The 27296-nt window shown below is 48.3% G+C and overlaps 1 protein-coding gene across 2 annotated transcripts in view; it reads left to right on the forward strand.

Annotated features, from left to right (window-relative positions):
• The first annotated feature begins 12294 nt into the window (after positions 1–12294).
• PADI4 (peptidyl arginine deiminase 4) overlaps positions 12295–27296 on the forward strand; it is a 30465-nt gene continuing 15463 nt past the window's right edge. For both annotated transcript variants that reach the window (XM_047792550.1, XM_047792551.1), the window contains exons 1-5: positions 12295–12409; positions 20953–21133; positions 23765–23831; positions 25322–25389; positions 27086–27203. In XM_047792550.1, the coding sequence (XP_047648506.1) occupies positions 12318–12409; positions 20953–21133; positions 23765–23831; positions 25322–25389; positions 27086–27203 (526 nt within the window). In that variant the 5' untranslated portion in view covers positions 12295–12317. The remainder of the gene's footprint in view (positions 12410–20952; positions 21134–23764; positions 23832–25321; positions 25390–27085; positions 27204–27296) is intronic.

Raw genomic sequence — 27296 nt, forward strand, 5'->3', positions numbered from 1 at the left:
GAAGGAAAAGATGGGGTACAGATAGAATGGGGCAGCCGATTTGAGGGCCAGCTGGTGAAAATTGGAATGAGAGCCCTAAATGTGAAGAAAACAGCAACCCCAGGCTTCATCCTCCTCCATGATGGCTTCTGGGCCCTGGACTTTATAGGACCAAGAAGCTTGTTCATGCTGTACCATCAGAGCCCTTAAATGGCAGTTGAAGATGCCTGGGCAACAGTCCTTAGTCAGAGGGATGCACCAGGAGATCTGGAGCTGCCGGGAGAAGCGCATAAGAGGAACCAGCCCCCAGACAGGTGCGCGCTGCCAAGACCTCCGGCAACACCATTCCCCAACCTGCCTGTCGGCTTCCCCGCTTCCTGGCTGAGTGTAAATCCACTGAGCTGACTAATCCCAGAAAAGATCATCACCCAAGCCTGGCTGAGCAGAATGTGAGGTGTCAGTGTTATTTTAAACCAGCTCAAGGCTCAAGTGTGTATGGCAGTGTTATTTTAACATAGCTCCAGATTCCACCTGCAAGTTGCTGCTGGAGAAGGACCGTCATTGTCTAACCAGACGAAGTGCAGGGATGAATTTGTGAGGTGACGAATTGCCTACAGGATCTGGCTCTGGCCCTTTCCCTCCCTAAGATCCCTCCCAATCAAAATTGCTCGAAAACAGCAAGAATATGGGGTGGTGAACTGGGTGACAACTATCTGGAACATTTGTCAGTCTCGTTAGGAACAAAGCACAATATACCACAGTCAAAAGAGCAGAAGCGAAAACAAAAACAGAAGTTGCTGAGGCAGCCAGGATGAAGGGAGCCGTTTTGTGAATTGCTTATGTAGGTGCGATTTGATGTAAAGCTTTGGAAAGGAGTTTCAAACATTGGAAATTCTGCCTCCGGGAAAATGAACAAGGAAGTAACCCTACTCAGAAGTAAATGTTTATTTTGGGAATCATAAGAACAAAAATCTGACTAGGAACCATGAAGTGGCAGGTTCGATCCATGGCCTTGCTCAGTGGGTTGCGGATCCAGCGTTGATGTGAGCTGTGGTGTAAGTTGCAGACGAGGCTAGGATCCCCATGTTGCTGTGACTGTGGCGTAGGCTGTCAGCTGCAGCTCCGATTCAACCACTAGCCTGGGAACCTCCATATGCCAAGGGCGTGGACCTAAAAAGCAAAGAATGAGAATCGTGCTTGGTCAAAATGTAAAAGCATTTGGGAACGAGTAGGGAAATTGTGGCACCTCCATTTGATGCATTCAATGAAACCTGCAAGGTCTTTACGGCAATGTGGTAAATGCCTTTGTGTTAAGTAAAAAAATCTGGCTACAAAAGGAAGTGACCTGTGAAATGGCTAAATACTAAATGAATAAGCAGGGGTGATTGTGGTAATTATTACCCATGGAAATGGATCAAATCAAAGCAAATATATGAATATATCGTTTAAATTTTAAATGCATACAAAAAGAGGATAACATCAGATTTATATGCACAAGATAGACAGAAAGTTGTTTGACACCTAGAAAGTGAAAAAAGTTGTTTTGGCATGATTTCATCATCTACAATGCTCTAGAAGAAATTCTAGAAGTTCCGCATTTAAATGATAACAGAGGTTACGGGTATGGAGCGGAATGAGGGATGTGGGTGAGAAGGCGAGTTTCCCTTTCTACTTACAAGATAATATTACCTTTGTGATAACTGGGGCATTTAAAAAAAACAAATTAAAATTATATAAGAACAGGAAAGAACCCATAAGATATGAAATTAAGAATTCTATGTAAGGAGTTCCCGGCGTGGCGCAGTGGTTAACGAATCTGACTAGGAACCCATGAGGTTGCGGGTTTGGTCCCTGCCCTTGCTCAGTGGGTTAACAATCCTGCGTTGCTGTGAGCTGCGTGTGGTGTAGGTTGCAGATGCCTCTCGGATCCCGCGTTGCTGTGGCTCTGGCGTAGGCCGGCGGCTACAGCTCCAATTCGACCCCTAGCCTGGGAACCTCCATGTGCCGCAGGAGCGGCCCAAGAAATAGCAAAAAGACAAAACAAAACAAAAATTTAAAAAAAAGAATTCTATGTAAGAAAAAAATAGAAAGAAAATTATTTTCTAGAAGTGACTGAGGGAATCAAGGAATTTTTTTAATGATTTTTATTTTTTCCATCATAGCTGGTTTACAGTGTTCTGTCAATTTTCTACTGTACACACACACATATATACATTCTCTTTCTCACATTATCATGCACCATCATAAGTGACTAGATATATAGTCAGGTGCCATACAGTGCAACACAGCAGGAGCTCATTGCTTATCCATTCCAAAAGCAATAGTTTGCATCTACTCACCCCAAATTCCCAGTCCATCCCATTCCCTCCCCCTCCCCTTTGACAACCACAAGTCTGTTCTCCATGTCCATGAGTTTCTTTTCGGTGGAAACGTTCATTTGTGTCCTATATTAGATTCCAGATATAAGTGATATCATATGGTATTTGTCTTTCTCTTTCTGACTCGCTCAGTATGAGAGTCTCTAGTTCCATCCATGTTGTTGCAAATGGTATTATTTTGTTCTTTTTTATGGCTGAGTATTTCATTGTGTACATATACCACATCTTCCTAATCCATTCATCTGTCGGTGGACATTTAGGTTGCTTCCATGTCTTGGCTATTGTGAATAGTGCTGCAATGAACATATGGGTGCATGTTCCTTTTTCAAGCAAAGTTTTGTCCGGATATATGCCCAAGAGTGGGATTGCTGGGTCATATGGTGGTTCTATGTATAGTTTTCTAAGGTATCTCCACACTGTTTTCCATAGTGGTTGTACCAATTTACATTCCCACCAGCAGTGTAGAAGGGTTCCCTTTTCTCCACACCCCCTCCAGCATTTGTTATTTGTGGACTTATTAATGATGGCCATTCTGACTGGTGGTACCTCATAGTAGCTTTGATTTGCATTTCTGTAATAATCTGTGCTGTTGAGCATTTTTTTCATGTGCTTGTTGGCCATCTGTGCTTCTTCTTTGGAGAAATGTCTATTCAGGTCTTTCGCCCATTTTTCCATTGGGTTGTTGGCTTTTTTGCTGTTGAGTTGTATAAGTTGTTTGCATATTTTAGATATTAAGCCCTTGTCAGTTGCATCGTTTGAAACAATTTTCTCCCATTCTGTAAGTTGTCTTTTTTTTTTTTTTTAATGGTTTCCTTTGCTGTGCAAAAGCTTGTCGGTTTGATTAGGTCCCATAGGTTTATTTTTGCTTTAATTTCTGTTGCCTTGGGAGACTGACCTGAGAAAAACATTCGAACGGTTGCTGTCAGAGAATGTTTCGCCTGTGTTCTCTTCTAGCAGTTTGATGGTGCTGGTCTTATACTTAGTCTTTCAGACATTTTGAGTTTACTTTTGTGGGTGTGAGGGTGTGTTCCAGTTTCATTGATTTACATGTGGCTGTCCAAAGGAATATTTTAATTTGTGTTTCCTCCAACTAGCCTTTTTCCTTCAAAATGTGTCATTATCTCCCATTTGTGGTAAGAAGGGGGAAACATCCCATAAACTTTTAAAAGGAAATTGTGGAACTCACTAATCCTGCTAGGTGAAATCAGATGTCTCCTCTGGGAAGTATCCATCCACAGGATACAAATTTCCAATCCTGGAGGCATTTTGAGTTTCTTCCAGCAGCTATAGACAGAACCTTAACTCCTGGGATGACAGACATGTCTATACTTTAAAGTCTCAAAAAATGGAGTTCCCTGTTGCGGCACAGTGGAAATAAATCTGACTAGTATCCATGAGGCTATGGGTTCGAACCCTGGACTCTCTCAGTGGGTCAGGGATCTGGTGTTGCCGTGAGCTGTGGTGTAGGTCACAGACGCAGCTTGGATCCCGAGTTGCCGTGGCCCTGGCGTAGGCTGGCAGCTGCAGCTCCACTTTGACCCCTAGCCTAGGAACTTCCATATGCCGTGGGTGCGGTTCTAAAAAGCAAAAATAAATAAATAAATAAATAAAATGGTACAAAAACACAAAGGGACTCTAATAGCTAAAACATCTTTGAAGAAGAAGAAAATGGGAGCAATTTCAAGATACAGTTGCAGTTATTAAGACTGTGCTTGATTGGGAGATAGATGCATAGATCAATGAAACATAATAGAGGACCCAGGAGTTCCCATCATGGCTCAGCAGAAACAATCTGACTAGTATCCATGAGGACTCAGGTTCGATCCCTGGCCTCGCTCAGTGGGTTAAGGATCTGGTGTTGCTGTGAGCTGTGGTGTAGTTCGCAGACACGGCTCGAATCTGGTGTGGCTGTGACTTTGGTGTAGGCTGGTGGCTACAGCTTCGATTTGACCCTTAGCCTGGGAACCTCCATATGCCGTGGGTGCGGCCCTTAAAAAAAAAACAAACAAACAAAAAAAAAAAAAAAACATGAAGACCCAGAAATAGTCCAAAGAGTTGGGGCCGACTGATTCTTTGACGAAGTTGCAAAAGCAAGTCAATGGAGGAAAGACAGTCTGTTTTTCAACAAATTGTGGTGAAGCAAGGATGTGTCTTAAAATAAATGGTGTTTACTGGAGTTCCCGTTGTGGTGCAGTGGTTAACAAATCCGACTAGGAACCATGAGGTTGCAGGTTTGGTCCCTGCCCTTGCTCAGTGGGTTAAGGATCCGGTGTTGTCGTGAGCTGTGGTGTAGGTTGCAGATGTGGCTCAGATCCTGCGTTGCTGTGGCTCTGGTGTAGGCTGGTGGCTACGGCTCCGATTCGACCCCTAGCCTGGGAACCTCCATATGCCTCGAGTGCAGCCCTAAAAAAAAAGCAAAAAAATAAAAAACCTAAAAAAAAAACAAAACAAAAATGGTGTTTACTCCTTAATAAAATACGGTATTTCTTGTACACCAACTCTGTTCCAGACACTATTCTGAGCACTAGGGATACAGCAATGAATGAAGGAAAATTCCTGCTTTTGTGGTGCTGATACTCTCATGGTCATGGTCCCCAGGAGCAATCCTGGGTTCTAGAGAAGGAATGTGGGCACCTGGGGTCAAAGACAAGGTAGGAACCAGCTCCAGAAAAAGAATGCAGGGGCATTGACCTTCACCTGGCTGGGTCCCCTTCCTTTTCTCAAAGATGGCACAGTGGACCTTCACAGGCTTTTGACGTAGGCAGACCTGTATTCCAGCTCCTGTCTCTGCCTCTGACATAGGGCTCACCTGTCGGTGACTAAGAGATCTTTCCTTCATCACGATGCTGTGGTGTTCACATGAGTGGGAGCAAGAAAGACGGTGCAGGGTGGGGGCTGGCTCATCTTAGTATCTGATGTTGCGCTCATGTGCCCAAGTCCTTCCAAGAGCCTGAGGGCTTCTTCAAGGGAGATCAGAGAGAGGTGCCGGGGGCAGGGCAGGGCTGTGGGAACAAAGAGCAAGAAAGGGCAGGCCCAGGGCTCTTGGACGAACCCCTTCGTAAGAAGGGGGAGATTCTCCACTTGGGCCCTTCTGGATGAGCTAGACATGCTCCCAATTTTCTACTTGAAGTTATGGAGAGGCTGGGGGCCAGGGTCAGGGGTGCTTAAAGGAATTGCCAAGGTCATCGGCCAAGGACCTGACCAGGAAGCGGCTGCACAGAGCACAGAGTGGGACAAGGGGCCAAGTTAAAGGGCCCACGTGTCACCACTTCCTGTCTGTGCAACCGTGGGCGAGTTACACAACCCATGCAAGACTCAGTTTCCTCATCTGGAAAGATGCAGAGGGTATAATTCAGGCATTGAGTTTGCTGTGAGGATTAGAAAGGTTGCCTGTCAGCAGCCTGGCACAGGTAAGGGCCACACCAGAAAGCGGAGCGTGTTAGACCAAGCTGGGTTTGAAACCTGCTTAGATGCCATGAGTCCCTGAACACGACCCTTCACTCCTCTGCAGAATGTGACTGTAGGAGGGGGAGGGGTGGCCTGGGGGTGTGGGATTGGCACAGGCACACCGAGGTGTGTGGAATGATTGGCCAACAGAGACCTGCCGTGTAGTGAACTCTCCCCAGTATTCTCTGAGCATCTATGTGGGAAAAGGATCTGGAAGAGAATGGATGTGTGCATACGTTTGGCTGAATCACTTTATTGTACAGCAGAAATGACCACGACCTTGTAAATCAACTACGCTTTCATAAAACTTAAAAAGAAAAAAGAGGCGTTCCCCTTGTGGCTCAGCAGAAATGAACCTGCCTAGCAGCCATGAGGACGCAGGTTCAATCCCTGGCCTCGCTCAGTGGGTTAAGGACCCGGTGTTACAGGTCGCAGATGAGGCTCAGATCCTGTATGGCTGTGGCTGTGGCGAGGCCGGCAGCTGCAGCTCTGATTGGACCCCTGGCCTGGGAATTTCCATGTGCCTTGCGTGTGGTCCTAAAACAAGAAGAAAAAGGAAAGAAAACGAAATGTGACTGCAATCCTGCAGTCATGGTGAGAGTTCGAGATAATACAGCCCAAGGACCTGGTGACAGATGTGGCACTTGGAGGATGTCTGACAGACTGAGGTCTCTGTCATCACCTTTGTCCTCGTAAATCTGTTTTAGACAAAGCCTAATGAGCCTCTAAGAGCGTGCCAGGGACTTGTGAGGCGTTCAATGTGTATTTGTTGAGTGAAGAGCTAAAGGAATATTTGGACCGTATCTATGAATGAAGAATGCCGGAGGGATGGCCAGGCGATCGGCTCCACACACAATTTTGTGCCATCATCAGTCCTGGAAAGACTCCTGGCGCTAGTTCCTTTTCCAGGAATGATGTCCTCACAGTCACCTGGAGGACGATTGCCAGGCCAGTCACTGGGGCATCAGCTCATGCACCCAGTGACCTGGGCCCCAAATGCCCAGAGGGCCTTGGGCAACTTCGGCAGAGCCTTGCTTCTTCCGGGGGCACTGCTGGGCTGGTGATTCAGCAGAAAGAGGGGGCCCTTCCTCCAGGGTTGCTGGTCTCTGTTCTGAGCCCTCTGTCCCCCGGTGCTCAGGAGTGTGCTTCCCAGGCCCAAGGCCCTCTTTGGGCTCTGAAAGGGTTCATGTTTTCTGTGAGGCTAAGGGCCGGGCCAGGCTCACGGAGATCCTCATAGGAAACCCTCAGGAGTCCCTGTGGGTCAAGGGCTGGGCTGGCTGCTGAAGGGCACGATCTTCAGCCACAAGGGTTTGCTGAGCACCTACTATGAGTCAGGAGCTGTCCTAGGCATGGTGGGTGCAGCCGAGACTGACCAAGGCGCTGCTCTCACAGCTAGTTTGGGGACAGATATTTAAACACACAGAGACAATGACACGCTGTGGCAAAGTTCAGGAAAAAGAAGCAAATGCAAGAGAATAAAGAGGAACAGAGATAAATTGACAAAGGCCCTGCAAATAACGGCAAACACGGGCCCAATTAATGCATCACCGTGTCCTTTATGATGCTGAATGTCTGCAAACAGCCTGCATGGCCAACGTCCTTCATGTGCTCTGTGCTGGACTGCGTGCCCCCTGACCTGACCTGTTCATGTGTTGAACCCCTGACTCCCGATATAATGATATTTGGAGGTGAGGTCGTTGGGAGATAACGAGGGTTAGATGAGGGCATGAGGGTGGGACCCTGATCTGATGGGATTCGTGCCCTTATAAGAAGAACAATAGAGGCCCCCTCCCCACCCCTACCATGTGGGGACATAGCAAGAAGACAGCCATCTGCAAGCCAGGATAAAGGCTCTCACCAGAACCCAACCATGCTGGCACCCTGATCTAGGACCTCCCAGCCTCCAGAACTATGAGGAAATATTTTGTTGTGAGGTTCCCCAGTCTAGGGTATTTTGTTACAGAGGCCAAACTAAGACAGGGAGCAGCTATGTAATCACGCAGCTAGAGATGCTGGCGTAAGTGGTACCCCACACTGCCCCCAGGTCTCTCTACCTCTTGCCCCACTGACCTTGGTCCCTTGGCCTCATTGCTGCCACCAAGGAGCCTTTTGACCTTGCTCTGCATGCCAGATCCAGTGTGAGTCTGCAAAAAGGCTTTGCTTGCAAAGCGTGGCTCCTTCCCCTGTGCGTGCGTGCGTGCATGCATGCGTGTGTGTGTGTGTGTGTGTGTGTGTGTGTGGTTTTTCATTATCCCTATGAAATATCAGCTAACAATGATGTGCCCTCTTTGCTGCTTCTCCTCCTGTGGGTCTCTCCTTCTTCATCTCTGGTGGAAGGTTCCGGGCCTTCATCCTTGACCTTTTGCCTTTTCCATCCATGCTCATTCCCAGGGCAGTGCTAGGTGTTAACATCTCACTGATACATCATTTCTAGACTGGTCCTCTCTCTTAAATCACGTGTCCAACCCCGCTTTGGGGCATTTCCACATGGACTCAGACACCTCGCACTTGGCACAGCCAGGACCGAACTTCCCACCTCCCCGCCGCCCAAAACCTTCCCCTCCCCCATCCCCCCCTTCCCAGGACTCAGGCCCCAAACCTTGGACCCATCTCTGAGTCTTCTCTTTCCCTTACACCCCCACACCTGGTCCAGCTGCAAATCCTATTGACTGTATCATCACAACATGTCCAGAATCTGACCTCATCGTGCCTCCTCTACTGCCAGCTCCCCGGCCTGAGCCCCGATCATCGCTCACCTGCTGGGCTGCAACAGGCTCCTCACTGGCCCGTCTGCGTCCCCCCTTGTCCCGTACAGTAGATTCTCACACAGCAGCCAGAGTGACCTGCTAAACCAGTCAGATCACAGTCCACCTCTGCTCAAACCACCTCCATGGCTCCCCGTGTCATGCAGAGTAGATGCCAAAGTCCTCACAGTGCCTGAAACTCCTGTGTAATCTGTCCCCTCCCCAGTCTCTCTGAGCTATTGCTGCTCTCTGCTCCCTCCCTGAACTCCAGCTGCGCTGGTCCCTTTGCTCTTTCCTGAACCCGCCAGCCAACTCGGGCCCTGCCTCAGGGCCTTTGCACTAGCCGCACTGGCTCTTCCCTCAGCTGGAACGTTCTCCCACCAAATATCCACATTGTCACCTCCCTCAAGTTTTGTCACCTTCTCTGACTGCCCTAATTAGAACTGTAATCCACCCCTTGCCCTGGATTCTTGATGGCCCTTACCCTGATCTATAGTTTCATTGTCCCATAATGCTAAGATGCTGTATAATTCATTATCGTATTTATTGCTCATTGGCTGTCTCTTTCTATTTAAAAAAAAAAATGCTCCATGAAGACAAGATTTTTGTCGACTTGGTATCCTCAGTGCCCAGAACAGTGCCTGGAAAACAGTAGGCCATCAAAAAATATTTGTTGAATTAACAAAACTGCTTTTGGCTTGCCCTCCTTGTGGCTTCTTCCCAGCAAATTTTATCCCCAAATTGCTGAAGAAGAAAAGGAGAAAAAAAGAAAACTACTCACAGAAACCTAAGACTTGGGGTAGAGCTCAGCCCTTCCCCTGACTTGCTGTATGACTGTGGTCATGTCACACCCCCTCTCTGTGCCTCAGTGTCCCAGGCACAGAACGAAGACTGGATTTGGCTCTCTTTGAGGGCCCTCGAAACTCTGGCAATTGACAGCTCCCTCCTCCAGCTTCCACAAGAAGCTCAAACTAGTCCTAATCATGTGACCAGCCAGAAAAATTGGGTTTATCAAGACCCACGGGGCACTATTTACAACAGCCAAGACATGGAAGCAACTGAAATGTCCATCAACAGAGAATTGAATAAAGAAGATGTGATAGGAGGAGTTCCTGTCATGGCGCAGTGGTTAACGAATCCGACTAGGAACCATGAGGTTGCAGGTTCAATCCCTGGCCTTGCTCAGTGGGTTAAGGATCCGGCATTGCCGTGAGCTGTGGTGTAAGTTGCAGACATGGCTCGGATCCCGCGTGGCTGTGGCTCTGGCGTAGGCCGGCGACTACAGCTCTGATTCGACCCCTAGCCTGGGAACCTCCATATGCCGCGGGAAGCGGCCCTAGAAAAGGCAAAAAAAAAAAAGAAGATGTGATATACGCACGCAATGGAACATTACTCAGCCATAAAAAAGCATGAAATAATGCCATTCACATCAACATGGATGAACGTAGAAATTATTAAGTGGAATAAGTGAGACAAAGACAAATTTCATGAGATCACTAACATGTGGAATCTAATAGAAATGATATAATAGAACTTGCAAAACAGAAACACATGCAAAGATTTTGAAACCAAATTTATGTTCGCCAAAGGGGAGATGTGGGCGGGAGGGGTAAGTTACGGGGTTGGGATTGAGATAGACATGCTAATATCTATGGAATAGACGGGTACTGTAGAGCCCGGGGAAATTTACTCAGTACTGTGTGGTAGCTTGTTTTGAGGAAAAAAAATATGGAAAGGAATGGATATATGCATGTGTGTAGCAGATTTACTTTGCTATACTCCTGAGATTAGCACAGTTTTGTGAGTCAACAGTATTCCAATAAAATTATTTTAAAATGCTTACCAAAAAACTGCTACTATGTACACGTAGTCGTGTTACAGCCACAGAGCATCATGTCAGGCACAGAAATGGGCTTTGAACCAGAGAAGGTGGTTTGGAACCCGGATCCCTACTTTATGGGTCCTGTGTCCTTGGGAATATCATTTAGCTTTTCTGAGCCTCAGTGGCCTTGTCTGTAATGTGGGCATGGTGATAGGACCCACTTCATGGTGACGTTGGTGTGAAGCAGGCTTGGAACTCAGACCTGCCTAACCCCACAGCCCAGCTCTTTTTTTTTTTGTCTTTTTGTCTTTTTAGGGCTGCCCGTAGCATATAGAGGTTCCCAGTCTAGGGGTCCCGTCAGAGCTACAGCTGCCAGCCTATGCCAGAGCCACAGCAATGCCAAATCCAAGCCATGTCTGCGACCTACACCACAGCTCATGGCAACACCAGATCCTTAACCCACTGAGTAAGGCCAGGGATCGAACCCACAACCTCATGTTCCTGGTTGGATTCGTTTCAGCTGTGCCACGATGAGAACTCCATTTTTTTCCCCCAGCTCTTAATTTATGAGGCAAATTATTTATTTCAAAGCCAGAGAAAACAGGAGTTAAGAATCTGGCCAGTATCCATGAAGATATGGGTTCAATCCTTGGCCTTGGTCAGTGGGCTAATGATCCGGCATTGCCATGAGCTGTGGCACGTCACAGATGTGGCTCGGATCTGGCGTTGCTATAAATGTGGTGTAGGCCAGCAGCTGCAGCTCGGATTCGACCCCTAGCCTGGGAGCTTCCTTTCATATGCCACAGATGTGGCCCTAAAAAGGAAAAAAAAAAGATGGAGAAAATAAAAACACACGTGTGCTATCTCCAACCCCCAAGATGCACTCTGCTCACTCCAGATCCCCATGCGTGCCTCCTCGGAGTGGTCCCCCTGGACCTGCCCCTCCGCCCCCTCCCCCATCACCCCAGGAGCAGCCAGAGCCTGGCACCAGTGGCCCACAGCCACAGCTCTGTGGCCAAGCGAGTCTATCCCCATGTATTCTGTTAACAGTGGCTTCCAGCTCTGCCACATACGAGCTATGACACCTTGGGCATGTCACCCTTCTCTGTGCCTCTGTTTTCCCTTCTATAAAATGGGTAATAATAACGAGCCCATATAGACCTTGTATTGCAGTAAGAAGCAGATGTGTTAAGCTCTGAAAAGCTCGTGTCACGTGGTCGGGCAGCTGATGAGGTTCATACCCTGGATGCCTTTGGTTCAAATCCTGGCTCTGCCACTCTCTAGCTCTGTGACCTCACTGCGCCTCCAATTCCTCCTCTGGAAAATGGGGATAATAGTGGTGCCAACCTTCGAGAGCTGCTATGAGAATGAAATGAGCGAATTACAAGAGTACCTACCCTGCAGGCTTGCCTGAGTGAGGTATTCCACACGAGGGCCAGAGAAGGTCGCCAGGCGCACAGAAAATACCCAAGGGGGTGCGGTCATGGGGCAGTCCTCATGGAGGCTTGTCCCAAGCCAGGTTAGTCTTTGCATGTGTGGCCTGGGCTGTAGCCTCGTGCCTGAAACCCGCAGCCTCCCCGAGTTTCTCGCTTTCTCCCGTCTGACACCCCTGTTTGGCGCAGGGAGGCTGGGATAATGGGTCCAGGTGTTTACAGCCTCAGGTAGGGATGGGGTGGTGGGCACGCAGCCTCAGACCTGCACCCCACCCCCCCAGGCTTCCTGAACCGTCTACCACGTTTTCTGGCTTCAACACCAAACAGGGTCCCAGTCTGGGGGGCAGCTTCAGGGCAGAAGAGGCTCTGAGAAGGGAAGCCGGGGGCCTGAGTGGGGAGGGGCTGAGCCGCTGGGCCACAAACCACAGGTGCTGACTCACAGCCTCCTGGGCCGGGCGCTATAAAGGAACGAGCCCGAGGGCCTCCTGCAGCCGGAGGACGAGCTGGCCAGACGATGGCCCAAGGGCCTGTGATCCATGTGGCCCCAGAGAAGCCCACCTATGCCGTGTGCGTGCTGGGCACCGAGACTCAGCTGGATGTCTACGGGTGAGCGGGGCCCTTCTGGGGTGGGGGGGCAGGTCTAGTGCTGCTGGATGAGCAGGTTCTGCTGACACAAGATGTGTGTTAGGCTCGGGCTTCAGGCTCCAGCCTCGGCAGCCAGGGCCAGGGGCAGGGAGAAGCTGGAGAGCTGAGACCAGAGTGATCCTGGGATGTGCCTGGACTCAGGGCAGTGGGTTCATTGCCACCTACAAGTGGGGCTTCCCCAGGGCCTCAGCACAAACAAGTGATTCTAGGGCAAGCAGGGCCATCTCCTTTCACCATTGAGGCAATGGAAGCTCAGAGAGGATCTGTGACTCCCCTAAGGTCTCTGGAAGCAAGGCTGGACCTGGGCTTCCTGCCCTAGACCTGACTCTCCCTGCAGTGTGCTGCCCCGCATCTCTCAGCCAAGCCTCCTTCCATGTGTGTGTAACAGCGTGGGTGTGATGAGACAGGCTCGGGCACGGAGAGGCCGGGGTGGAGACCTGGCCCTGCTGTTGGCTAGCTGGGCTCCCTTGGACAACCGAACTTCAGTTTCCCCATCTGTGAAATGGGGATGATACCCCCTTCATAGAGTCCTCGTAAGGGATTAAATGTGAAAAACATGAAAACGTTCAGTCCTTAATGCAGGGCTGGGCCTATCCCTGGTAGTTGTTCGTTCATTCATTCATTCATTCATTCAACAAATACCAATTGAATATCCATTATGCGCCACACCCCGTGCCAGGCTCTGGTTAAACAAGATGGTCTAGGCACACTCTTGTGCGTGTGCCCGGCTGTGGTCACTGTTGTTGTCAGCGATAGCAGCGGCGGCCCCTGGCTTCCTCCATCCTGGGCTCAACGTCTGTGCTCCTAGATCAGCACCCACAGGAGTGTCTGGGACGTCTCCTTTAAAGTGTCCCTTGCTGCCTGAACCTGGGCAGCAGGAGAACAGCAGTAAATGCCTGGTGGCCTCCCAGGGACGTGGAGGGAGGCAGGAGACCGAGAGGCTGATAGGTAAAGGAAAAGGGGGCTGGCTGTCATCGGAGGCCACCCGACTCCTGGGAGAGAGGGCTCCCCTGTCAGTGAGAATTGAACCCTGTCTTTCCAGCCCCTGATGGTTCATATGATATCGGCTGATACTTACATCACACTTCGTACACACAACACATTCAATGCAATGAGGCAGGCAACACAGTTATTCCCATTTTACAGAAGGGGAAGCTGAGGCCCTGAGAGGTTGAGCAACCCACCTGAAACCACAGAGCTAGAAAGTAACGGAGCCAGGGTTCAAAACCAGGCAGCTTGATCAGGAGACCTTCCTCTGCCCCACCTCGGTCCCTGGACCAGCCCTTCCTGTCACTTCTTTCCTGCCCTTCACGGCAGCCCCCAGCCAGCACCTGTGTCCTGGGCAGTCACCACCCTCCCTGTGGCTGAATTCCCTTCCAAAAACAGTGATGGGGTTGGCACCGTCCCCAGCACTACCTCCTTGACCCCCCCTCCCAGCACAAGCTCACCATCCTGAGCCTCAGTTTCCCCATCTGCAGAGAGGATGGCTGGAAGGCCCCAGCAAGTGACAGACCCCCCGGTCCGGTCCACACCTTTCTCCCTGTTCCTGGCAAGGAAGCCACACCGGGCAGAGCGAGCGGAGAACAGCCCCTCCGGGCCAGGGCTGCCTTCCGCTTCCTCCCCCGTTGTCTCTGTCCCCCAGGTTTCTGTCTCCTCGTTGTCCTTTGAGCCCCTTGTTCATTTGCCTGTTGTAGCCAACACACTGCGTGTCCCTGTCCTGTCCCCCTCCTGCTGCTGCAGCACCCAGGCAGCCAGGGAGGCCCGATGTCCCCCCTGGACTTTGGGAGCATAAAGGCAAACAGCCACGGATGGAGCAGAGAAGGAACCTCTGGGCTTTGGCAGTGAGTCCAGGGCCCCAGGGCCTTTGGGAAGTTCTGGTTTGGTCAGGGAGTGTGTCATCAACCGAGGCGCTTGAGCAGAGGGGCATGGGTTTTGCTGCGCCATCCCTCTGGCCTGAACTCTCCTCCAGCACAGGCGGCGCCTTCCTTAGTGTGACTGTTATTATGACGTCCTGTCATTTCTGATATCATCATCCAGCCACCAAAGAGGAGCAGGGAACCATCCTCCAGACTTCACGGCAACCTAGAGAGCGTGTCAAAAACTGATCCTGTATGCGTTCTCTATCGCTGGGTAACAAATCGCCCCAAACCATCATGACTCAAAGCAGCATCACAGTTTCTGTGGGTCGGTGTGACCTGGCTGGTCCCTCTGCCTCAAGGCTCAAAGGCTGCCGTGGAGGTGTCAGCAGAGGGACTTCCTGTTGTGGCGCGGTGGAAACGAATCCAACTGGTATCCATGAGGATGCGGGTTCCATCCCTGGCCGTGCTCAGTGGGTCGGGGGCCTGGCATGGCCGTGAGCTCTGGTGTAGGTCGCAGAATTGGTTCAGATCCCGAGCTGCTGAGGCTGTGGCGTAGGCCAGCTGTTTCAGCTCCAATTCTCATGGAACAGAGAGGGAACCTTGTCCTCTCTTGTGGTGTCGCTTGTCTGGGGCTCAAGTTCTTGGTACTGCCTCTGCAGAGGTTATTGAAATCACAAGATTCAGCTCACATGGGAACTTCCATATGCTTCGGATGTGACCCTAAAAAAAAAAAAGGCAAAAAAAAGTGTCAGCAAAGCTAAAGTTGTGTTGAGGCTTGACTAGGTCAGTCCTGCTTCCAAGCTCACTCACGTGGCCATTGGGAGTCCACTCCTGGTGGGCTCAATCCCCAGACCAGCTCAGTGGGTTAAAAGGTTCCAGCATTGCCACATCTGTAGGTCAAAAGCTGCAGCTCAAATTCAATCCCTGGCCCAGGAACTTCTGTGTGCCGCAGGTGCATCATAAAACCAAAAACAAAAACAAAAAGTATTTTTTTTTCAAAAGGTGTTTCTCTTTCTGTAACATTTTTAAGGCTATTAATTAGCATAAACTTTTAATACATCATTCTTTTATCAGCAGACAAGGGCCTTTCATAGATATTCCCTAAATAGTCTTGTGATATTCAAGGTGGGTTTTTTATGTAAATTTTATTGGAACTCAAGTGGCTTAAAGACTTACAAGACATGACACCATAAAACACCTAGAAGAGAACACAGGCAAAACATTCTCTGACATGAGCCATACAAATGTTTTCTTAGGTCAGTCTCCCAAGGCAATAGAAATAAAAACAAAAAAATAAATTTTGTTGGGGGAGTTCCTGTTGTGGCTCGGCTATAGTGAACCTGACTAGTATCTGTGAGGACTTGGGTTTGATCCCTGGCCCCGCTCAGTGGGTTAAGGATCCAGCATTGCCGTGAACTGTGGTGTAGGTCACAGACGTGGCTCAGATCTGGTGTTGCTGTGGCTGCGATGTAGGCTGGTGGCTGCAGCTCTGATTTGACGCCTAGCCTGGGAAATTCCATGTGCTGCAGGTGAGGCCCTAAGTAAATAAATAAATTAATTAATTAATTTTGTTGGTGTATAGGTGACTCACAATGTTGCCTTAGTTTCAGGTGCATGGCAGTTAATCAGCTGTACATATACATATGTTTTGGTAACAAGGTAATAGCCTTGTTACCAATCAATTTTGTATATGATACTGTGTAATTGCCAATCCCAACCTCACAACACATCCCGCCCCGCCTCATTTCCCCTTTGGTAACCATAAATTTGGTTTTGAAATCTTTGAGTCTGTTTCTGTTTTGTGAGTAAGGTCTTTTGTATCATTTTTACTAGATGCCACATATTAGTGATCTCATATGATATTTATCTTTCTCTGTCTGACTTACTTCACTTAGTATGATAATCTCTAAGTTCATCCACGTTGCCGCACACGGCATTATTTCATTCCTTTTTTATGCCTGAGTAATATTCCATTGTATATATGTACCACATCTTCTTTATCCAGTCCTCTGTTGATGGACATTTAGGTTGTTTCCATGTCTTGGCTATTGTACGTAGTGCTGCAATGAACATTGGAGTGCATATATCTTTCAGAATTATAGTTTCTCCAGGAATATATATGCCAGGATTACTGGATCATTTGGTAGTCCTGTATTTAGTTTTAAGGTGCTTCCACACTGCTCTCCATAGTGGTTGCACCAACATAGTCCCACAAGCAGCATAAGCATGTTTCCTTTTCTCCACACCCTCTCCAGCATTTATTGTTTGTCGACTGATGGTGGCCATTTGGATTGGTGTGAAATGCTATCTCATTGTACTTTTGATTTGCATTTCTCTAATAATTAGTGATGTTGAGTATTTTTTTTCATTTTTTTCCATCTGTATGTCTTCTTTGGAGAAATGTCTATTTAGATCTTCTGACCATTTTTAATTAGGTTTTTTTAATATATAAAGTTGTATGAGATATTTGTATATTTTGGAGATTAATCCTTTGTCAGTCATTTTATTTGCAAAGAGTTTCTCCCATTCTGTGGATTGTCTTTTCAGTTTTTTAATGGTTTCCTTTGCTGTGCAAAAGCTTTTAAATTTCACTAGGTCCCCTTTGGTTATTTTTGTTTTTATTTTCATGACTCTGGGAGGTGGATCCAAAAAGATATGCCATGATTTATGTCAAAGAGGGTTCTGCCTATATTTTTCTCTGAGTTTTATAATATCTGGCCTCGCCCTTAGGTCTTTAATCCATTTTGGGTTTATTTTTGTGTATGGTGTTAGGTTTCTAATTTCATTCTTTTACATGCAGCTGTTCAGTTTTCCCAGCACCACCTATTGAAAAGACTGTCTTTTCTCCATGGTATATTCTTATGTCCTTTGTTATTTCTGAGCTTTCTGTCCTGTTCCATTAATCTATATTTCTGTTTTTGTGCCAGTACCATACTGTTTTGATGACTGTAGCTTTGTAGCAAAGTCTCACATCGGGGAACCTGATTCCTCCAGGTTCATTTTTCTTTCTCAAGATTGCTTTGGCATTAAAAGGAAAGAAAGAACGGCATTTGCAGCAACATGAATGGACCCAGAAATTATCTTGCTAAGTGATATCAGTCAGACAGTGAGACATCAACATCAAATGCTATCACTTACATGCGGAATTTGTTTTTTTTTTTTTTTTTTTGGCTTTTCTGCCATTTCTTGGGCTGCTCCTGTGGCATATGGAGGTTCCCAGACTAGGGGTCGAATTGGAGCTGTAGAGCTGCTGGCCTACACCAGAGCCACAGCAATGCGGGATCCGAGCTGCGTCTGCAACCTACACCACAGCTCACAGCAATGCTGGATCCTTAACCCACTGAGCAAGTCCAGGGATCAAACCCGCAACCTCATGGCTCCTAGTCGGATTCATTAACCACTGTGCCACGACAGGAACTCCACATTTGGAATTTAAAAAAGGACACAATGAAGGTCTTTGCAGAACAGACACTGATTCACAGACTTTGAAAAACCTATGGTTTCCAAATGAGATAGGTTGGGGGGTGGGGGGATGCACTGGGGAGTTGGGTTGGAAATGCTATAAAATTTGGTTGTGATGATTGTTGTACAACTATAAATGTAATTGAGTAATAAAAATGCTCTATATTAAAAAAAATGCTTTGGCAAAGAAAAAAAAAAAGAGTTCTTGCTGTGGCACAGTGTGTTAAGAATCTGGCTTTGTCTCTGAGGTGCTCCACCTCCCTAATAAGGAAGGACACGAAAATAACAAAGCCTTGAGGCAGAGTTTTATACCAATTTGATTGGTGCAAAACAACACTCTACACTACATGGTTCAAAGGAAACTCTAACACATCACTCATGGGGGTGGGAAGTTAAGCACTTTGTAAAATAACTTTGTGTTATAAAGTCAAACATCAGTCCACCCCAAACTCAGCAATTCCACTCTTAGAAAATGTTTTGCATGTGTACCCCAGGAGACACATGCAAGAATGTCCAGGGCAGCCCTTTCTGTGACAGTGAAAAGACAAGCCACAAACTAGGAGAAGACATTTGCAAAAAGTATATCTGATAAAGGGCTCTCATCCAAAATATACAAAGCGGAGTTCCCACCACAGCGCAATGGGTTAAGAATCCCATTGTCATGGCTCAGGTTGCTGTGGAGGCGCTGGTTCAATCCTCAGCCTGGCACAGTGAGTTAAAGATCCAGCATTGCTGCAGCATAGGTTGGAGCTGTGGCTTGGATTCAATTCCTGGCCTAGTAACTCCATATGCAGCGGTTACTATGTTTTATGGGTGTGGCCATAAAATAAACCCACAAAATACACAAAAAATGCCTAGCCTGCTGAGCCATACAGGAACTCTTGCTCTTCTTTTTTAATCTCGCAATTTTGACATTTTTTACAAACTTTTAAAATGCAGGGAGTTCTCTTGTGGCACAGTGGGTTAAGGAGCCAGCCTTGTCACTGCAGTGGCTTGGGCTGCTGCCATGGTGCGGGTTTGATTTCCAGCCCAGGAACTTCCACATTGCCACAGGCACGGCCAAAAATTGTTTTAAAACCTACAAATTAAAAATAAAAATGTTTTAAAATACATTTTTTTTTAGATTTACCAAAATATTTGCCACCTTATTTGCTCATCATTCTTTCTTGCATCCAGCTGCTTCTGACATAAGATATCTTCTTCTTAAAGTTTGTCTTTAGAAATTGCTTTGGTGGAGTTCCCGTCATGGCTCAGTGGTTAACAAATCCGATTAGGAACCATGAGGTTGTGGGTTTGACCCCTGGCCTTGCTCAGTGGGTTAAGGATCTGGCATTGCCATGAGATGTGGTGCAGGTTGCAGACGCAGCTCGGATCCCACGTTGCTGTGTCTGTGGTGTAGGCCGGTGGCTACAGCTCTGATTGGATCCCTAGCCTGGGAAACTCCATATACCACAGGAGCGACCCTAGAAAAGGCAAAAAGACAAAAAAAAAAAAAGAAAGAAAAAAGAAATTGCTTTGGTAAGTGTGCTGGTTTTAAAATATCAGTTTTGGCATTCCTGTCGTGGCTCAGAGGGTTAAGGACTTGATATTGTCTCTATAACGATTCGGATTCTATCCCTGTTCTTTCTCAGTGGGTTAAGGATCCAGTGTTGCCACAAGTTGCAGCATAGGTCACAGATATGGCTTGGATCCGGTGTTGCCACGGCTATGGCATAGGCTGGCAGCTGCAGCTCCGATTCAACCCCTGGCCTGGGAATTTCCATATGCTGAAGGTGTGACCATTAAAAAAAAAATCAATTTTCCTTCATCTGAAGATGCTTGTAGTAAAATATAAATTTTAAGTGCACAATCTAATAGTTATTTTTTCAAAATACTTTGAAGATATCATTCTACTGTCTTCTGGATTTCATTATTGCCATTGTGATGTCTGCTTTCAATCTAGTATTTATTCCTTTAGAAGTGATCTGACTTTTCTTCTTTCTGGATACCTTCAGGATTTACTTGTCTTTTGTATTTTTTTTTGATGAGAACTCTTAGGATTTATTCTCTTAACAACTTTCATATTTAGCTTACAGCGGCATTGATTATTTCTATCATGTACATTATGTCCCTGGCATTGTCTTTTGTATTCTTAACCACTGTGCATGTGTGTGTGTGTGTGTGTGTGTGTGTGTACACAGAGAAGGGAGTTCTTGGCAATTTTCCTTACATTTCATATCTCAGCAACACTTTTAAAAATATATTCTATCTATTGGAGTACCCATCATGGCTCAGTGGTTAATGAATCCGACTAGGAACCATGAGGTTGAGGGTTCAATCCCTGGCCTTGCTCAGTGGATTGAGGACCTGGCGTTGCCGTGAGCTGTGGTGTAGGTCACAGACGCAGCTCAGATCCCCCGTTGCTGTGGCTCTGGCGTAGGCTGGTGGCTACAGCTCTGATTCGACCCCTAGCCTGGGAACCTCCATATGCTGTGGGAGTGGCCCAAGAAATGGCAAAAAGACAAAAAAAAAATATATATATATATATATATATATATATTCTATCTATGATCCAGTTTTTTTTTTTCTTGTATTTTTAGGGCTGCAGCCTCAGCATATGATGGTTCCCAGGCTAGGGGTTGAATTAGAGTTGCAGCTGCCAACCTGCACAATGTGGGATATGGGCTGGTCTTTGACCTACACCAAGGCTGTGGCAATGCTGAATCTTTAACCCACTGAGTGAGGCCAGGGATCGAACCCACGTCCTCATGAATACTCGGGTTCATCATCCCTGAGCCACAGTGGAAACTTCGATCCAGGGGAAGGTCCTTCATGAAGAGGAATGGCTTGCCACAACTCCAGAAACAGAAGTTTGCGTGATTCTTCATCTCTGTACAACCCTGTGTGTGTGCATTTGTGTCATGTTGACCTCTGGGTGTGCGTGTCACTCTATGCCTGCCTCTGTGTGTGTGTGCCTTTGGCGTGTCTTTTCCTAGCTCACGTCTAAGCCCTCCAGGTCAGGGGATTTTCTCTGTTTCTCACCACCTCCTGACCACCCACCAGTACTTCCTCCCACGGTCAGGGTCAGTCTGGCTGCCTTCTGGCGTCCCCCCTTGTTGGGAAAAGGGAGAACAGTAGGGAGAGCAGTGGTGGGCCAGGGCCTGCCTCATCATGTCTCTCTGTCCCCCTCTGTCTCTTCCACAGCTCTGCCCCCAACGGCTACACCTCCTTCAGTATCAATGCCTCCCCGGGGGTGGTCGTGGATGTTGCTCACAGCCCTCCTGCCAAAAAGAATCGCACAGGTCCCTCCAGGTGGCTCCTGGACCCTGGGCTGGAGGTGAGCCTGAGGATGAGAGCTGCCAGCAATAGCACAAGTGACCAGAAGGTGAGTGTGGCAGCCGTGGCTTGGGATGTGGAGGGGGCGGTCAGCAGGGGACATCAGATCAGCCGCTCAGTCTGTCCTGCATTGACCCCCTAGCCCTAGCAGGGCATCCTTCTCTCTGGAAAAGCTCACGCTGGGTTGTTCCAGCCATAGGACCCTCACAGAAAATATTAGGATGTCAGAGGATTATGGAAGCCAGCACTTCAATTAAATGTATTCATCCAATAAATGCTTAATAATCAGCTCTTCTACGTCAGTCACTGCCAGGCACTGGACATACAGAAATGTACAAGACGAGGTCACCACTCCTGTGGGACTTACAGCCTAGGGTAAAAGTATCAGATAACATAACCAATTAGCGATGGAGGTGACTGCCACGAAGGCCACAGCCGGGTGGCCCCAGGAAACTCTGGTCCTCGCCCATGTATTTTGCTTCTTGTGGCTTCTGTAGCAAGTTACCACAGTCGGTCTAAAACATGGCACAGGAGTTTCCATTGTGGCGCAGTGGAAATGAATCCAACTAGGAACCATGAGGTTGCAGGTTCGATCCCTGGCCTTGCTCAGTGGGTTAAGGAACCGGCATTGCCGTTAGCTCTGGTGTAGATCACAGACATGACTCAGATCCTGCATAGGCTGGCAGCTATAGTTCCAATTCGACCCCTAGCTTGGAAACCTCCGTACGCTGCGGGTGCGGCCCTAAAAAGACAATAAAATAAAATAAAATAAAATAAAATAAAATAAAATAAAATAAAATAAATAAAACCAAAAAAATGGCATAAATGAACCTATCTACAGAACAGAAACAGACTCACAGGCATAGAGACTTGTGGTTGCAGGTTGCGGGGGCAGGGCGGTGGACAGGGAGTCTGGGGTTAGTAGATGGAAACGATTCCATTAAGAATGGATCAGCGGAGTTCCTGTTGTGGCGCAGTGGTTAACGAATCTGACTAGGAACCATGAGGTTGAGGGTTCGATCCCTGACCTTGCTCAGTGGATTAAGGATCCGGCGTTGTCGTGAGCTGTGGTGTGGGTCACAGACATGGCTCAGATCCCACGTTGCTGTGGCTCTGGCGTAGGCTGGTGGCTACAGCTCCGATTAGACCTCTAGCCTGGGAATCTCCATATGCCATGGGAGCAGCCCTAGAAAAGGCAAAAAGACAAAAAAAAAAATAGAAATACAGACCTGGGGATTAAAGGTGGTTGGGGAGGGTGCAATCAGGGAACGCTTCCTGGGAGAAGCAGCAAGCTGGAGGTTAGTATGAATGACCTGCTTAAGCGAGGGAAAGAGGAGGGCCAGCTCTACAGAGAGGTTGTGGCCTGTTTGGGAAATCCAGATAAAAGTGAGGGACGCGTGTGCCGTAGGGAAAGAAAGCAAAGTGGAGAGAAGTGGGGGAGAGGGTGCCAGTGTTAGAGGGCTTGGCATCAGGAACTCTTCTCTTAGGGTGACAGGAAGCCAGTGAAAACCTTTCAGCCGGGAGTATCACCACCACCTCTGTGTGTTAGAAAGATCCACGGGCTGCAGTGCCTCTAGGCAGTAGACGGGGGTAGGGCAACCAGCCAGCCGGGAGGCTGATGCCACGATCCAGACACCGGTGATGGTGGCTGTGACACTTCCCTGGATCCCTGCCATGTGTACAGGACAGGGCCAAACACCTCAGCACATCCCCTTTGAGTGCCTCTCCTGCTGGTGTCAGCTCTTCGTTTTGCCCTGGGGGCCTCCCCTTCACCATCTTGCTTAGAAGTGTGGCTCCTGGTTCTCTGCCCTCCTCTGGCCAGGCTGGGCTAACCGGATGCCTTCTTCCTGGACGGTGAACGCTGGGCAGTCAGGTTGGTGTTTCTTTTTCTTTTTCTTTTTCTTTTTTTTTTTTTTTTTTTGCTTTTTAGGGCCGCACCTGCAACATATGGAAGTTCCCAGGCTAGAGATAGAATTGGAGCTGCAGCTGCTGGCCTATGCCACAGCCACAGCAACATGGGATCTGAGCCGTGTCTGTGACCTACACCACAGCTCACGGCAACGCCAGATACTTCAACCACTGAGTGAAGCCAGAGATCAAACCTGCATCCTCATAGATACTCGTCGGGTTTGTTACCACTGAGCCACAACGGGAACTCCTGGGTTGGTGTTTCTTAATCTCAAGAGCACCTGCCCTGCAGAGACCAGCATCACCCAAAACTCTCACTCTCCAGACCCTCAAAGGGCCCAGGCTCCAGCCTTTCTGGGGGTGGGGGGTGGGGGGTTCTTCAGGTCTCTTCCCACCCTCTGTTTGCCAGCCAGGTTCTGCGACTTATAACCAACACTCCCCTTGAATGCCTCTTCCCCCACATCTCCAGGAGAGCAGCTGCACGCCTGCTCCCTTTCCAAGATCTACCTCAAAGGGTACCTCCCTGACACCACGCAAGCAGAGTAAGCCCCTGCATCCTTCGGCTCCCATGGGACCCTCTTCTCTGCATCATAGTCACTTGAGTGTTTTGCTACCCCTCCACTCTGACCAACTGTGATGTTCCTAACAGGCGGGGAGCCCCAGCCATGTCTCCTCAGCATCCCCCTCTGAGCTGGCACATAGCAGACCAGTTAGTGTTTGTTGAATGACTAAGAGAAATCATCATCGTTTGTGGTTTGCTTTTGTCCTGTAGGTTCAGATTTCATACTATGGACCTGAGACCGCCCCAGTCCAAGCCCTGCTCTACATCACTGGGGTTGGTAAGTGATGCCCAGGATCTTGGGGCACTGCCCCCACCCCCTCCACAGACACATCCCCAGAAGGCATCTTTCCAGAGAAATGACACCATGAAGCCTACTTTAGACCCAGCAGAGAAAAGGAGTATTTCGAACCAGTCGTTCCTCAGTCCATGAGTCACGCATACAACTGGGGAGCAGAGGGCATTTGTAGGAAGCTTCAATTATTTCTCAATATTTTATTTCCCAACTTAGGAAGTGGTACATGGATTTTCAATAAATGAGTCTCCATACCTTTTTGAAACCTCAAATATTTATGAGAACAAAATAGATGATAACACTGTCTTACACAATAATACGAACTGGTGTTCCCCCAATTTCATTATTTACATCCTATTTCATCATTTTTGCCATATCAATGACCTACTCATATGCGTATTTACTTAGTATTCTTCTTTAAAGTACATTTTTAACTTGATCCCATCTTGAACAATAACACCATATTATTATTACGTAAATGTTCATTAACTACATGAACAGCATGCGAAGACTTCATTAGTGAATTTCATTCCTTTTTTTTCACTGATCCATATGTTATTAATGCTAATAATAATAAAAATACAGCACTTGATCTATGCCAAGCACTGTGCCAAGAATTTACATTTAAACTTTACAACAATCCGATGACATGGGTACTATTAGTATGCCATTTTATGGATGAAGAAACTGAGGTATGAGAGGTAATCAGACTTACCCAAGATGACACAACCAGTTAGTGAAGGAGCCAGGAGGTCCAGACCCCCAAGGGCTATGGTGTCTGGCTCAATACAGATACGTGGCTATGGATCAGTTTGAAAGGTCATCCATCTGCTACTGTGAGCTCGCCAGGTTGCTACACAGTGTCATGGCAATGGTCTTGTGCTCATTCTGATGAAGGGGATGCGTTTAGAAACAAAGATGCAATTTCTCAGCCCTGCCATCGGGTGGTAGCAGAGTATGTGTAGGACCATGATTTGTCCCCCGTGTCATCACAACACACAGAATGAAGAGCCAGGTGGGGTAGGAGTAACCCCTGTGTCCCTCCACCCAAGGTCACGGGGCTGGAGATGAGGCCAGAGGCCTCTGAGAGCCTGTAAGATGTCCTTGCAAGGGCTTGGCACCATACGTCCATTGGGATGGCCAGGAACTCTTTCTGAAACCTCTGGGGTTGGGCCCCACTCAAGGAGAAGGGTCAGAAGCCCTGGTTCTGCTGCCTGAATGGCAGCCAAACTCCTTCTTGGGAGACGTGGCGGTCTTTCAACCTGTGTCTCCTCCGAAGCAGGGTGGAGGGGGTGGGGGTGAGGAGTTGGGGGACAGAGGTTGGGGGTATGGACTTGGGGGTAGGGGTGGGGGGTGGGGAAGAAGGCTTTGCGCAGGCACGTCTCCTGGGGAAAGGACTGTCCAGCTGGGGCCAGACTCTGGGCCCCTATCCTGTGCCCTTGCCAACCTTCTCCTCTTCCTCCCTGGGATTTCAGAAATCTCCCTGAGCGCAGACATCGCCCGCACTGGCAAAATAAAGCCCACCGGAGGCAGGAAAGACCAGGTAGGACTCAACCTCGACCTGCACCCCAAAAGCTCTCTTTACTTCACTGGGTTCTCCTCGCGCGCCCCCTGGTGGTGATGGGGTGAACAGCAGCCTGTCTTTTGCCTCATGTTAATAGTAAAAGAAACACAATTTAGGAAAAACAAGAAAAGAACAGAGAAAATTAAAATCACCAATACCACTACCATTTAGGTTTATATAAGTCCCATCTCTTTCACAAAACTAGATTGTGGGTTCAGAGAATGTGTTGTCCCACTAACCGGAAACTAGAATCACCCAGTTAATAAACAGCAGAAAGTCTGCAGGTAAGTCTCTGCTGTGGCTCACTGGGCCTTAGCCACTGGTGGGAGAGAGTCACACCCAGTGAATAACAGAGAAAGGAAGAAAGGGGGAGAGGAGGGAAAGAGCCAGGTGGGGGCAGGGGCCGTATGTTGCAGAAAGATAAGGTAAGGAGGTATCCGGGGATGAGCTGTCTTAACTGGGGCTTGTGGATAAACCTCAGGCTGTCCCTGAAACCCCAAAGCTGCCTGCACAGTTTTATACTGGTGTACACTGTAGGATCTGATTAGGATCTGTCAAAAGTGGAGTTCCCGTCGTGGCGCAGTGGTTAACGAATCCGACTAGTAACCATGAGGTTGCGGGTTCGGTACCTGCCCTTGCTCAGTGGGTTAACGATCCGGCGTTGCCGTGAGCTGTGGTGTAGGTTGCAGACGCGGCTCAGATCCCGAGTTGCTGTGGCTCTGGCGTAGGCCGGTGGCTACAGCTCCGATTCGACCCCTAGCCTGGAAACCTCCATATGCCGCGGGAGCGGCCCAAGAAATAGCAAAAAGCCAAAAAAAAAAAAGTGAAGATCCCTTCTTGGAGCCAGTCAAAAGTGGGGAGAAGAATTACAGCTCTGGGAGTGGAAACCCTCCCACCCCAAAGGCAGCCACTCCCCCCCGCCCTGGGGAAGAACGCCCCCCTACAAACAGAAGACCTCAGCCCTATTAGATCCCTCCTGGGAGGGGCTGCTTAATGTGCTTTCATCTTTGGGCAGATAGTAACCGGCTGCTAAGCATAGGACCAACACTTTGGTGAATGAGTAATGAAGAGGTCTCAAAAGAGGAACTATTTATTTATTTATTTATTCATTCATTTTTAGGGCTGCACCTGAGGCATATGGAAGTTCCCAGGCTAGGGGTGGAATTGGAGCTGCAGCTGCCGGCCTACGCCACAGCCACAGCAACTCAGGATCCGAGCTGCATCTGCAACCCACGCCACAGCTCACAGCAATGCTGGATCCTTAACCCACTCAGCAAGGCCAAGGATCAAACCCACACCCTCATGGGTACTAGTCGGGTTCATTTCCGCTGAGCCGCACTGGGAACTCCCAATAAGAGAAATTATTTAGATTTGCATCTTGACACAAATATGTGGCTCTGTTTGGCTTGCCAGTCCAGCGGTTGCTTAAAAACTGTTGAAATCGGTTTTCCTCTCTTGGGCTCCTTTTTTTAAATGGATGGATTGAATTTGTTTATGACTTTGGGGGCAGGCAGACCTCTATTCTGGGGACCAAGGAAAGACCTGATGTGGGAACAAGGTATGAAAATCATGCAAAGCTTTTCAGGTGCTGGGGAAAGGTGGCTGCGCCTTCCCAAGAGCCGGGGGGACAGGCACAGGTTCCTAAGTGTGCCCCATTTCTGCCGGGTGTCCACAGAGGTCCTGGACCTGGGGCCCTCGTGGGCAGGGCGCCATCCTGCTGGTGAACTGTGACAGAGACAGTCCTGAATCTCCCACCATGGACTGCAATGATGACCAGGTGCTGGACAGCAATGGTAAACACCCCCAAGAGCTAATGGGGATAGAGCTTTGTCTTTGGGGGGTTTTTTGTTTGTTTGTTGTTCTTTTATGGTCACACCTGCAGCTTA

Source organism: Phacochoerus africanus, chromosome 8 (genome assembly GCF_016906955.1).
Source record: "Phacochoerus africanus isolate WHEZ1 chromosome 8, ROS_Pafr_v1, whole genome shotgun sequence".
Lineage (NCBI taxonomy): Eukaryota > Metazoa > Chordata > Mammalia > Artiodactyla > Suidae > Phacochoerus > Phacochoerus africanus.